This window comes from Plectropomus leopardus, chromosome 7, assembly GCF_008729295.1.
Source record: "Plectropomus leopardus isolate mb chromosome 7, YSFRI_Pleo_2.0, whole genome shotgun sequence".
Classification (NCBI taxonomy): domain Eukaryota; kingdom Metazoa; phylum Chordata; class Actinopteri; order Perciformes; family Serranidae; genus Plectropomus; species Plectropomus leopardus.
This window is the reverse complement of record NC_056469.1, coordinates 24621881-24634851: the sequence shown is the minus strand read 5'-3', so window position 1 is coordinate 24634851 and position 12971 is coordinate 24621881. Positions and strand designations below refer to the sequence as shown.

At 38.4% G+C, this 12971-nt stretch overlaps 1 protein-coding gene across 1 annotated transcript; it reads left to right on the top strand.

Annotated features, from left to right (window-relative positions):
* Positions 1–2270: 2270 nt before the first annotated feature.
* kel (Kell metallo-endopeptidase (Kell blood group)) lies at positions 2271–10427 on the top strand. The gene is made up of 18 exons (XM_042489321.1): positions 2271–2388; positions 3700–4003; positions 4085–4369; positions 4491–4612; positions 5360–5518; positions 5626–5697; positions 5813–6001; positions 6660–6820; positions 6914–7031; positions 7135–7230; positions 7322–7420; positions 7508–7585; positions 7974–8080; positions 8153–8242; positions 9373–9440; positions 9584–9744; positions 9822–9911; positions 9999–10427. The coding sequence occupies exons 1-18, from the start codon at positions 2362–2364 to the stop codon at positions 10143–10145; spliced, it is 2373 nt and encodes a 790-aa protein (XP_042345255.1). The 5' UTR covers positions 2271–2361; the 3' UTR covers positions 10146–10427.
* Positions 10428–12971: the final 2544 nt, after the last annotated feature.

Sequence of the window (12971 nt, the reverse complement as noted above, 5' to 3'; positions counted from 1 at the left end):
TACGTTCAACAACCTTGCAGTGAACCACAATAGAAGGTTAAATGATATAGGTGAATAATGTTAGCATTATAAAAACTTTAAAAATTGACCGTTTTTAATTGTCATATCATTTTTGTATGGGATGTATTGGTGAATTTGACTTTTCTTTTAAAAAATTAATATTAATCTTTTTTTAATGGAATTTTGACACTATCCTAGATTGTCAGTAGCATATTGTTAACCTGGCGTTGCTATTTGAGTCATTCTCAGATAACATTTGTATGTGGGGCCCAAGTGGGCTGAAAAATGGGCCCCACATGGGATTGTCTATGGGTTCCATAACATTTCATAAGTTCATTAGACATATGTAGAGTAGAAAGGCCTCTTTAAAGACAGGGAGGCATTCACTTGCACTGGCTGTATTGATGTGAGTAACCCACCATGTAAAAAGCAGAAATGGCACACAGCCTGTGTGAGACTCTGTTTTGTTCTGTGGAAATAGTGACAGAATATTGCCACCCAGTGGTGGCCTCAATAGAGCATATAATGTTATAGGACTACAGTTCCCTCTGTGCTCTGGCCAATTAATAGACAGGTGTGCACAGTTTGAAGCTGCAGAGGAAAGAGAGTGCCTCTTTGGGCTTGATTCAGTTTTAAGTATTGCAAAGGCCTGTTGATTTGATTTGGTTTATTACCACTGATTTATTTTGGTTACCACTGGACCTCAAGCCAGCCTGACAAAGCTAAACAAGTCATCACAACTGTGAGTAAAGCAAGCCAAATAACTTGAAAGATAACACTTTAGAAATGTCTATAAAAGCAAGGTGTCTAAAGCAGCTTTAGGAGACACCATCATGTGTGAATTAATTATAAGAAAATATATTCATGAAGGTTCCTTTTTGGTTTTTGTTCTCTTTTATAATCAATTTATATCAAACAAAATGACTCATTGTAAAATATCAAGGGCAGGCAAGATGGTGTATTTGCTTAACCTTTAAAAGAAAAGCAATATATATTGTTGTTGCTGTGTATTTACTTCATTAAGCATACACATAACAACAGAATTTGGTTTAAGTGTCCCAGTTTGCCAAAAAGGTGTCACAGTTTGACTATAGCTCCTAGAAAAATGTGGTTTTGTGTCAATGTGTGTCTTAAAAAGAGTAATCCACCCTGTGTTTAGTGTTTATTTTTTCTTCTGTATAATATAATAGAGCACTTCAAGTAGTTCTAATAGTATATATGAAGGGCTGAGACATTTGAATCATATTTAAAAAATGACACAGAAGTGTCCCACATTACCAGTATTCATGCTGCGATTTGTTTGTTCTGGACACCTATAATATCTGAAATAATGTATTCACCAACAAGTTTGTGTCTGGTCTCTTTCTCTGGTCGGCCTCCATGTGACGTCCACGAAACATGTTTCACTGTTGGACGCCTAACTGCTCTATCAGTTGTTACCAGCCATGTGTTGCACTGATAATGACGACAGCGGACATGTGTGCGTGTGCATCTGAGAGTGTTTACTTTCCAGGAAGTGTTTGCTCTCATTCAATGCAGTGTAACAATGTATAAGGGAACTGGCTGCAAACCCCTCACTCACCATTGCACTTTATACTCAGCTTTATCCATATGTAGATTTTTGCATTGGTATAACTTCATTTGAAAAATACATCCTTGCTGCCAACAAATTTATCCTCCTACATGTCACGCTAACAGTCATAGCCTACGCTCCCAGGCCTTCATTACCTTCAGTGCTCGCTCAGTACATACAGAGCTTAGCAAAAAGGCATTTTCTGCCTCTTCAACCTGGAACATGCTACTGCACGATCTGAAGCTGTCCAGCTTGATCCCACAAGGGGATTCACTTAAATTTTATATGTATTGATAAATCTGTCTGTAACTCATTGTTGTCATATTGTATATTGTCCGAAAAAAGGTTTCTCTTGACATTACTTGAAAGGTTAAATTAAATAAACAATTAAGCAAAATCACTTTGTCGGCCTCAACATATCAGCCCGAGCTCTCTGCACTTCAGCCCTCATCCCTCCAAACAGGAGGGATGAAAAACACAAGTTAGTTCCTTCATTTTCCGAGATTGACAAATAAAAACAAAACACATGCAAGTCCAAGAGTAGAACCACAGTCTTTGCTGAACTATCTGTGCTCTGGAGAGGAGAGTAAGACATAGCCTGCAGAGTTGTTTTTATCAGAGCGTCAGATGAGGAGAGAAGTGAGTGATGAAGGGAGATAGAGAGCTGAGATGACAGCTGTTTGACGGAGGGACAGCAGGAGGAGGGAACACATGTGAAACATCAAATGTAAAAGACAGAGGATGCAACACGCAGGAGAAACACAGAGAAACACATCCAGCTACTAAGAATGAGTGAAACTCCAAAAGAGCTCGAGGTAGGATCTTTCCAAAAGATGAAGAGTTGGCCTTGTTGTTACGGGGTCTGTGGTAATGAGCAGTGGATGCTTTTAGTTGCTGGAAACTGGAGCAGAGCCATCTATGTTTCTGGGAAATATTTTGCAAATTGTGCGGTTCGGTGAGGTCTGCAATGGGCTCAGATTGTTTTTGCCAAATGTTGGATGCAAAAATACAAACTGATATTGTTTTTAATCAGCATTTTGTTAGAAAACTTAAGAGTAAGTCAGAAAATTTACTGTATACAGGCAAGCGGCTGGCCACCAGTGATATTAACATGCACTATGATTTTACCAAACTGAACTGTGAATCACTGGAGCTATCTTAAATGTATTTATCTTATATTTAATATATGAAGTTATATCATTTAAGCTAATGTCATGGTTGCTGTGATTATAAATTGAATCGTGGCAGTGAGAACAGAAAGTGTGGTTGTTGTTTGTGGAAATAGTGAGAGGCCTCTGAGTGTTGTTTGTGCAGAACAGTGAAAATGTGTCGGTCTGTAATTGGATGTTAAAGGACTTCACCCACATAATGGCCATTTGTCTATTAGTATCTCACAACATGTTATTTATTTATTTGTTTGTTTAACCTTTATTTAGCCAGGCTGGTCCCATTTGACATTCAGGGAGACAAAATACACATCATCAAAATCACAATCACTCAAATTTGACTATTTATGAGTCAAAAGAGAACTTTCTGGAAGTTTTACCTTGAATTCAAGAAGAAAACTTTTGTTTTACTCACATGCCTCCACGGGGAACGAAGACTCCAAAAACAGTTAACATTCTTGATGAACTGAAGTAAAAGGGGTCCGCGTTTAACAACATCAAAACATCTGTTTGCAAACTCTAACAAAATTTCTGCAGTATAATACTAGTTTCATTTATCCAGTCGTAAGCTCAGTACTTCTGAAATACGTGCATTTTTCCTTAATCCTAAACACTTTCTCTTACAAGTATTCCAGTAAGTATTCCTTTGAGAATGGATGTGTTTTGGGTAGAAATGGCTGATTTGAGATACCAGAAATCACTGCTGAGTCTTGTGGAGATGTTTTGGGCCCATTTCTACTAAAGATTTGTGATGGGACTTGACCAGCTTATGATCACTTTCATGTACTCAAAACTTTGTCCTCCATATGTTTTATGTGGCTTATGCCTTGGATGTATATTAGCTCCTATTGAGTAAATAGGCTACATCAGTAAAAAATATATATTTCCACTCTTATTGTAAGTATTCAAATGTTATGGCGTTTCCGTTGACCTACTTACATTCTTGTTACTCACTTCCAGCCTCAGCTATCAGTCCAGCCATCGTCACAGCCAGAACCTGAGAGGGGCCTACAGCCTCCACCACTGTTTCAGCTGCTACTCCCCACCCAAGGTCCCTCCTACACCCACCAACAGAGCCAGCTCCAGTCTGAGCTCCAGTTGTCTGAGTCTAACCCCGAGCACCAGCGCCAGAATCCTCAGAGGATAAATCATCAAAGGCGGCTTCTCCTCTTTTTTGGTTTCTCCTTGTGTGCTTCTTTTTGGGGGCTTATTTACTATATGCATCATAATCTTCAAAATAAACACACTAACCAGGCAAGCAAAGGTAAGCCTCCAGAGAAACACAACAAGTCAGTATAAATTCAGAATTTGACAATTTTGTCTAACACTTCACTCTTTCCTGCAGCGACTCCATGTCTCTCCCCGGCCTGTCAGTGGGCCTCAGCCCGTCTGTCCATGTCTGCTGATCCCTTCACGCAGCCCTGTGATTACTTCTTGTTCACATGTGGCTCTGGCAGACTTTCAGCAGACAGCGGGGTGAGGCAGAGAGGTCAGGGCATCCCTGGACACTCGCAGAACCCGAAGGAAAAGCCTGTTTGGCCAGGACGTAGTAAAGAAGACAGAGAATTGACAGAGGAGAAAATACTGGACAGAAAAACTATGCTGCTGCAGTATCTCAGGGAGATTTTGGGTAGTGGTCTGCAAAAAAATGTCCTCTATGTACACCACTCTGTCCTAACATATTTCTGCATGAGAGTATAATATATAAGTGTACTGTCTAAACTTTTTTTTTTCTTGTTTTGCTTTTGCAGAATCAAGTGACAAACGAGAAAGTTCAGCAGTGCAGAAGGCCAAAGGATTTTACCGTTCCTGTTTGGACACCAAATCTATAGAGACTGCTGGAGCAGAGCCCTTCCTCACACTCATCCAGAAAGTAAGATAATAACAGGCACTTAAAATGTTGACCTTTGGCTCATAAATCCAAAAGGAAAGGTTGTCAAGTGTAATGTTTCCTTATCACCTCTCTTTAAAGTAACACTTTGGTGATTTCCAGTCAACTTTGTTTCATAACAGTGTGTGTAATATGTGTAAATGAACTGTGGTTAATCTTCCCTCTGTCTTACCAGCGCCCAGATCTCCCTGCAAATGCGCCAAATGATCCACTACGGGGCTGTTGCTTGAATTACAGATCGTACTCATATTTTAGCCTTCTGTTTATCTGGGCAAGGTTGTTTGTCACCAGCAAGCAGTCATATTGTTTCCTGTGGAAAAACGTCCAATCTTGAATTAGGTCGCCCACCAGGCAGAGCGTTTATTGGTCCAGCAGTGCATTCTGGTAGTTGTAGGTTTTCTACCTCTCAAGCAAATGTGAATGTCAGAGTCACTTTTTCTCTGTTTTCTCTGGTCATGTAGCACCAATTTCAAAAGTGATTGTGTACTTCTGCTGCATAGACAGCTGGGTTTTATGGAAAGACCATCTTTCCAGCAGTTAAAAACTTCTTTAAATGTCAGGTGGAATGAATTTGAAAGTTATACATGGCATCTCAGGCAACACAAGACACAAAGAATTGAGGCATTATGCAACTAAACTTGCAGGATTTTTAGTCATGCAAGAGGTATGTAAGAGGCATATATAATGATTGTATGATTGTATATAATCTCTATCCATGTCTGCATGCAGCTGGGAGGCTGGGCAGTGTCAGGCCAGTGGAATCGGACTGATTTCAACTCCACCCTGAGCATACTCATGAGAGACTACGCCACTTTTCCATTCTTCAACCTCTACGTGGGCAAAGACCGAAATGAAATTGCCCGCGGGACGACCAAACGATACATACAGGTCAGTATCCATTAGAATAATTTGTCCTAACATGCTGGTGGGAGCAGTGCCATAGCAAAGTAGGCTTTGTCTTATTGCTTTAACTCAAATCTCCTCTCTGTCAACAGATTGATCAGCCTGATCTGTTGATCCCGATTGAATGGAACAGCAAGACCTTGAAGTCTCAAGCTAAAACTCAGGTTCATGACTGAGGCAGACGGCTATTTATTCAAGAAATGTACATTTATGAATAAACAATATTCATCCATCCCACTAATGCCTGACTTTATCATTCTCCTCTCTCTTTTCATCCAGACGCTACGTCCGTTTTTGGCATCATGTCAGAGGTACTTGGCGCTGTTGGGGGCCCCGGACAGCAGCAGCATGATCCACGTGGGCACGTTCATCTCTCTGTCGTCTGAGCTCGCTGTGGCTGCTGCACCTCTGCAATATCGCCTGTCGAAGGGGCAGCTCTATCAGCGCATGACCATCAGAGAGCTGCAGGTACAACAGAATGGGATAAACAAGTTGTATTCAAAACCACCCTAAAATGTCAAAATGTAGCATGTAACATACAGTATGCAAACAAAACTAAAACCTGCAGTATGCCAAAAATACCTAGATGTTGTTGTAATTTCTCCCCAGTTTCGGATCTTACTGGAACATATCACTTATGTTTAGAAGCTTTTATTGGTGATTTTTCATGTTGCTATTTTCAATACCCCAGCTGCAATGATAGTGCAGAGACATAAAGACTCTAAAATACTGACCAACGAGAGCATACTGGGCTTTATTAAAGAGACTTGGCTAAACATAGCGTTTCAGACATAGAGTAAATACAGGTGTTTCAGCAGAGACAGAATGAGGCAAATAAAGTGTTTTTTAACATTAGAGCATTTACACATGTACTGGTTGAAACTCAAAATACAAGTAGGAACCTGAAAATGAGCATAAAAGGTCCCCTTCAAGTTATATTTGTCAGATTTCGAAAACCAAAAACTGGCTAAGCTTGGTGTAGCATGCTGCAAAATAAATCTTTTTTACAGTTTTATATGACATAGTCGTAGTCGCTGAAATACCGGCTGAGTATAAATACAGAGAGTTGTCATACTCTCTGAATCTGCTGCAATACTTGATTTTCCTTACATGAATTTGCCAACAGATCCAGGCCCCTGCCATTGATTGGCTGGGCTGTCTGCAGGCTGCTTTCCATCCACTGCCTCTCAGCGAAGACGATCATGTCCTTCTGCATAACTCACATTACATTGTGCAAATGTCCCGCATCATTGGCAAATGGCTGAACAAGCACGAGCTGAGCACCAGGTACTGTAAGTGACACAAAACATCCCACTATCAAATATGCATAGTTTTTTTTTTCTTTTCTCACCTTGTGCTGCCACATGTGACTCCACTCAGCGGCCCCGTTCACACTTACATGGTCCTCAATCTGCTGCACACCCTGATGCCTGCTCTCGACTCCAGGTTTTCTGAAACGGAGAAGAATTTGTCTGTGGCTCTGGGTGACACTGAAGGGGTGAGTCAACACACACAAAGACTTTTTTTTTTTCACTTTTTAAAAAATGAAACCTGTGTGTTGGTTTGTTGAGTCACATTCTCATTATGCGTCTCTTTACCAGGTAGCCCCTCGCTGGAAACGCTGTGTGTTAGACACTGAGAGAGGATTTCACTCAGTTCTTACACACCTCCTCAGTGAAAGGACAGCTCACAAAGAGGTCATTAGAGAGATTTTGGACATTATAAATTAACCTTAAGTTACTGGATTTTAAGGTGTATGCGTACTTAAGATTTTCATTTTCTTAACAGGCAGAGGAGATTATTCAAAATATCTTTTCCTCCTTCAAATCCAAATCACATGAACTTAAGTGGACAGATCAGAAGTCTCTCCAGACTGTCATGAAAAAGGTAACAAGTGAAGCAGGATGTTTCTGTGCCTTCTGAAACGGTATTTTGTTGTTGTTCTCATATCAATAAAGACCTGTCTTCCTCCAGGTTCAGTCTCTAATCCCAAGACTTTGGACTACAAAAGAGTTCTCCAGTGAACTTGAGCTTGACCTGCTTTTTTCCAAGGTACACTACATACCTTCATTGGCTCTAACAGATTATTTACCTCTTTATTTGATGCCATTTCTAGTTGAACCTCTTTTCCCCGTGAGCTTAACCCAAGTTAAACCCACCTATACTCACTAATGACAACTTTTGTCCAAAGTAACTTGTATTGTACACATACAGTATGCATTAAATGGGAAAAATTAATAGTATCAGTCAATCAAATTTTATTTATATAGCACCTTTCAAACAAATCAAATGCAATTCAAAGTGCTTTACAGTTTGAATAAAAAAATTAAAACAAGAACCACATGAAATAAGCAAAAATGGATCTTAAAAAAATATATAATAATAAAACAAATTACATAATTAAATAAAAAATAATAATAAAAGTCAGTTTTGATTCCAGGTGACGATCAGTACACGTGGCTTCTTCTCCAACTACGTCCAGCTGCTGTCCTTGTGGCAAAAGAGACGCAGTCAGCTCTTGACTGAGCAGGCTGAGGCTGCTGATATGTAAGTGAATGTCTCTTTTCTTAAAGCTGCGAGTTTAGAGGAATGTTTTTAATCTTTTCTCATTTCTTTCAGTCTGTCTGTCACACCATTTCTTCTGGGTAATGAAATCCTCTTTCCCATGGGAATGTTTGTCCCCCCTCTCTTCCATCCAACCTATCCCAGGTAAAGTGCACACTGATTTTTGCAGCACTATTAAAGGAGCAGTGTGTAGAATTTAGTGGCATCTAGCGGTGAGGATGCTGATTTCACAGTGACCTTCAGGTAATGTTAAAACGCGAAAAGCCCTCTTAGAGCCAATGTTTGGTTTGACCACGAGTCGACATCAATTAAGGACGATTTTGCCGCAAGTTTATTGGAACATAAAACATGACTTTTTTTTGTCTTGTGGCGGAGATGAGGGTGAAACAATCTGGTAAATACCTGACGTTGTAGGTGAGCTCTCTTTGCAGTTTTATGTTTCTTACTTGCACGTGGAATTCCACTGCTTTGATTCCCATTGTGTCAAGTTTGACCAACGCCTACTTTCCATGTCAAAGCATTTTAAGATTTTTGATCAATTGATTTATGACAGTTTATTACCAATTAACACCTTATTTCAGATTAACAAATTCAATGTCGTTTAAGACTTTTTAAGGATCCATGGGAACGCTGTGCGTTTAAACCTGGTATTAATGTGCGTCTTGAGTGATCTGATCACAAGCGGACAGCTCTGAATACAGGTGTAAACAACCACCAAGACACGTCTGATCCGATGGCTCAAACCACATGCTGAGGTGGTTAGGGATGTCTCAGATCACAAACGCTGATGCATCCCTGACAAGGACTACACCATCAGTGCAAGACGTGGTGGTTGTTTTGGTGACGGCACACCAATGCTCTATACATTTTCCCATTTTACAACGACTTAGATGAAATGTTGCGTGAGCTTGTTTTGTCCTCTGGAGGGAGATGTGTTGAATTCTGCTGATAGTTACATCTCCGGTTTTACAAACACAAACACGACTAGCAAGCATTTTAGCAAGCAGCTAGCGAGAGTGTGGATGTAATAAATATGTGCGCTAGCATAAGTGACAAAAACACAAGATGGAAACGAATGATAAACAGTCTATTTGTGTTCGGATCACCAAAACACACATTAAAACCAAGTATAAACAGGCTTATAGTTAGGAATATTACATTGCATTTTTTCATTTTAAATAGCCCTAAATCTTACAAACTGCTCCTTTAAGGGTTTTTATAATTAGACTTATTATTGAACATTATAGTACACTCTTTGTTTTACATCTTAACAGGGCAGTGAATTATGCTGCAGTGGGTTTCCTTATTGCCAAAGATATCCTCCACTTGATTCTGCCTGACAGTAAGAGAAGCTCATCATGTTTGGTTTAGACACACAATAAATTGCCATAATGATTATTTATTTATTATTTTTCAGACTACCTTTTACACGCTTCATAAGCAGATTGTTTAATAATCATATCAACCCTTTCTGTTGTGCTGTAGTTTACTCTCAGAGTGAGACTGTGCGTGCTGTGGGGGAATGTGTGTGGGCTCACTACCTCACTGTGACAGAAAAAGCAGGCCGAGGTGGAGTGTTTTCTCTCTCAGCGGCGCAGCAGCAGGAGGTGTGGGTGCAGTACTCTGCACTGCAGATAGCACTGCAGGTGAGCATCCATCTCCAGGCTTTTGTCTCTGTGTGTACGACAACATAGAGCTCATAAATCCAAATTTTTTCCCTCAGGCTTATCATCGGAGTCTAAAGAATCATCCGAGTGACACATCCATCTCAGGACTATCACACACTCGTCTGTTTCTCACATCTTTTTCCCAGGTACTGTGCTTCTATTATTAGGTTACCATTGTCATCTCCTTTCCTAACAGCGACTGATTGCTTGCCTTTATTATGATACTTTTCCAGGTTAATTGTGACTTAGACCCATACCGTGAATTCATGCCCTTGGAGCCTTCCTTCTTGATTACAGTGATTTGTGCCAAATCTGACCTCTGTCCTACAAGCTTGCAGTGCCTCAATAAAACCCAGCAGCATTCATTAAAAACCTGCTGAGTACACTCCACAAAAGACCGGCAGGTTTGTTTTTTATATATATATATAGTTGTTAATTATTATGAATTGTCGGGGAAAACGATCCACTTGGTGCTTCAGAAATTAGGCACACTGTTGATGTTTACAAACTGTTGCTACAAGGACAATTTATTATAACATAATTATGGTGAGAATACCTACAGTATGTACAGATAAAAACAGTAGCATTTTTGTATCAGTTGTTGTTATTAAGAAATAGTTGGACTTCCATAGATTGCACAAGCTGTTACATATTCATGTCTTTAAAATAAACATTTGAAAAGCAGTTTTCATGTCGTTTTACAGATCCATTTAATCACTTTCTACATTAAAAGAAAAGAAAAAAACAAACTTCAAAAATAGGACTGTTCATTACTTATAAGGGGGTAGTGCAGAAAGGGGAGGCAAATAATTTTTAAGGACTGGAGAGAGATTTATGTATTTTTGTTTTGATAAATTTGACGTATACAAGTTTAAATGGATGTATTTTGAATTTATTTTACGGCCAAGTCTATGTTTCATAAAATGTTTTTAAAAAATCAGAATTACACCATTTATCATAGCCAGAAACTGTAAAAACAAATCATCATTGGATTTCCGAAAGCTCTTGAACACATCATGTGGGACAAGCACTTCCATCAGAAAAAAACATGAACATATTCAGGTGATATAGTTCTATAGATATAGCGATATTTCATATTTCATTAAAATTTGGCCAAAATAAGCCGTTTGCACAAACCAATCATGAACGACAAGAGTGGAAAATAAGGCTTCCAAGACCTCCAAGATTTCGTTTTCAGATTTTGTCTTTCAAACATGAAAAAGTTTTTAAAATGTAATATGAATTAGATAGATATATATATAGATAGATAGATAGATAGATATACTTTATTGATCTCAAAACTGAGAAATTGGGGTGTAGCAGCGCCATGCAGTAACAACAAGAGAATAAAGAGCACACATTATTAATAGAATATAAAGGAATACGCTTAAGAAAACTAAAAAACTAAGAGACTGTACATATATACATATATACAAGTGTAAAGTGCGGAACAGTATCTGAATAAATAAAAATAACATCAGCAGTGTAGAGTGAATTAATATTGGCAGAAAGATCATGCATTGTCACTCAGGGAGGCTCAATGAGAAATATTTGTAGCTTCGGGGAGGGTAAAAATAAATAAATAAATAAAGAACAGTCCCTAAGCTTGTGTCTATTAGGCAACTGAAGAAACAAACTCACAAGAATCACAAACTCACCATTTGAAAATAAGTCCATATTTGCTTGTCAAACTTTTAAACAATCAGCTGGGCAGTTTTTAGATTTCGTTCTAAAATATTAAAATATTAAATAGGCAAGCAGCGAAAATGCGAGCAAATCCTCACCCTAAAAATCCTCACCCAGGGCGCGACGGGAAATGCTAATGGCGGCGTTAAGGCTAAAGGAAATACAGCCTCAAAAGTGATCAAACAAATAGTGAGACTTACCAAAACTCCGACCGGAAAAATGTCTTGGAAAGGGGATGAGACAGCGTTTAGGAAACTGAAGGGGACCACCGAGGACCAGGAGGAGTCCACAGCCAGAGGAAAAGTGAGTAACGGCCATATTTAGCTATTAGGGAGCTAGCAGGGAGCTAACTTTAGCTAGCAGGCGATATTTAACACCAACCTCAGCTAAACTGGCTAAACTTAATGGCACTTTAAGAGTTAAAAAATCACGTTTTACCTTGTCTGTGTGTTTTGGCTAGTCTTTATATACATGTATTTTTAACATGCTTCAGTCAAAGTTTAGCTAACCAAACTTAGGAGGATAACAACAACAACAACAACAACAACAAAAAAGGGGTTTCTGGACTTTGGGGTTGGGACATTATGTAGCAGGTGGGATGTTATTGGGAATTTTAGACTGATATATATACATGCATTTTTTTTAAATTAAAAAAGAATTACGAAAAATACAGAGAAACATATTTCAATCCAAATGTAGCTTCAGTATATACCAATTTTCTTTTATTCAGTGACACTTCCTGTAGGCCCAATATTTTAATTTCCAACATGAAGATTTTACCAATTTATCATTTATTTTTTAAATGAATTCTTTATTTTTATGAATTAATTTTTATTATTATTTTGTATCAAAATTTAAACTATTTACAGTACATCATTGGTATCTGGTAGGAATGCATTATATTGGATTTTTTGCCAGTATCTGCTTATGTTGATAAATAATTTGTTTGACCAATAACTGATGTCCACTTTTTTTCCACAACTAATTTAAAAGATCAAGTCTCTTCTGTGGTGGAATTAACATCATATTGAAGTACATACTCTTACCGTGGTGGCCCACCAGCAGATGGAGACATAAAATACAATACCGTTCAATTAATGTAATATTCAGTCATTGTGCAATACAGGAAACATACATCAATATTCTTCAATATTTAATTTTAAAGCCAATATCTGTTGATACCGATGGCATGCTGATATTATTGTGCATCCCTAATATCTGATCCAACTGCTGTGGCTTTCAAAGAAGCCAAGAATACAAATTACTATTACTATTCAACTATTAAACTTATATTACACTATAAATAAGTTTATATTCATCCAATGAATGAAAGTAAGGATATAAATTAAATACCTGGAACAAGATACAAATTCTGTAGTCTTACTGGTGTTGTCAAAAATATCACTTTATTGATACATGTTGATTCTGAATATTTGTAACCATTTCAATACTCATTTTCCACAGTATTGATACACAGGCTACACCTGCTCTTTCTCTCTCTTATAATACGGTGTGTACAT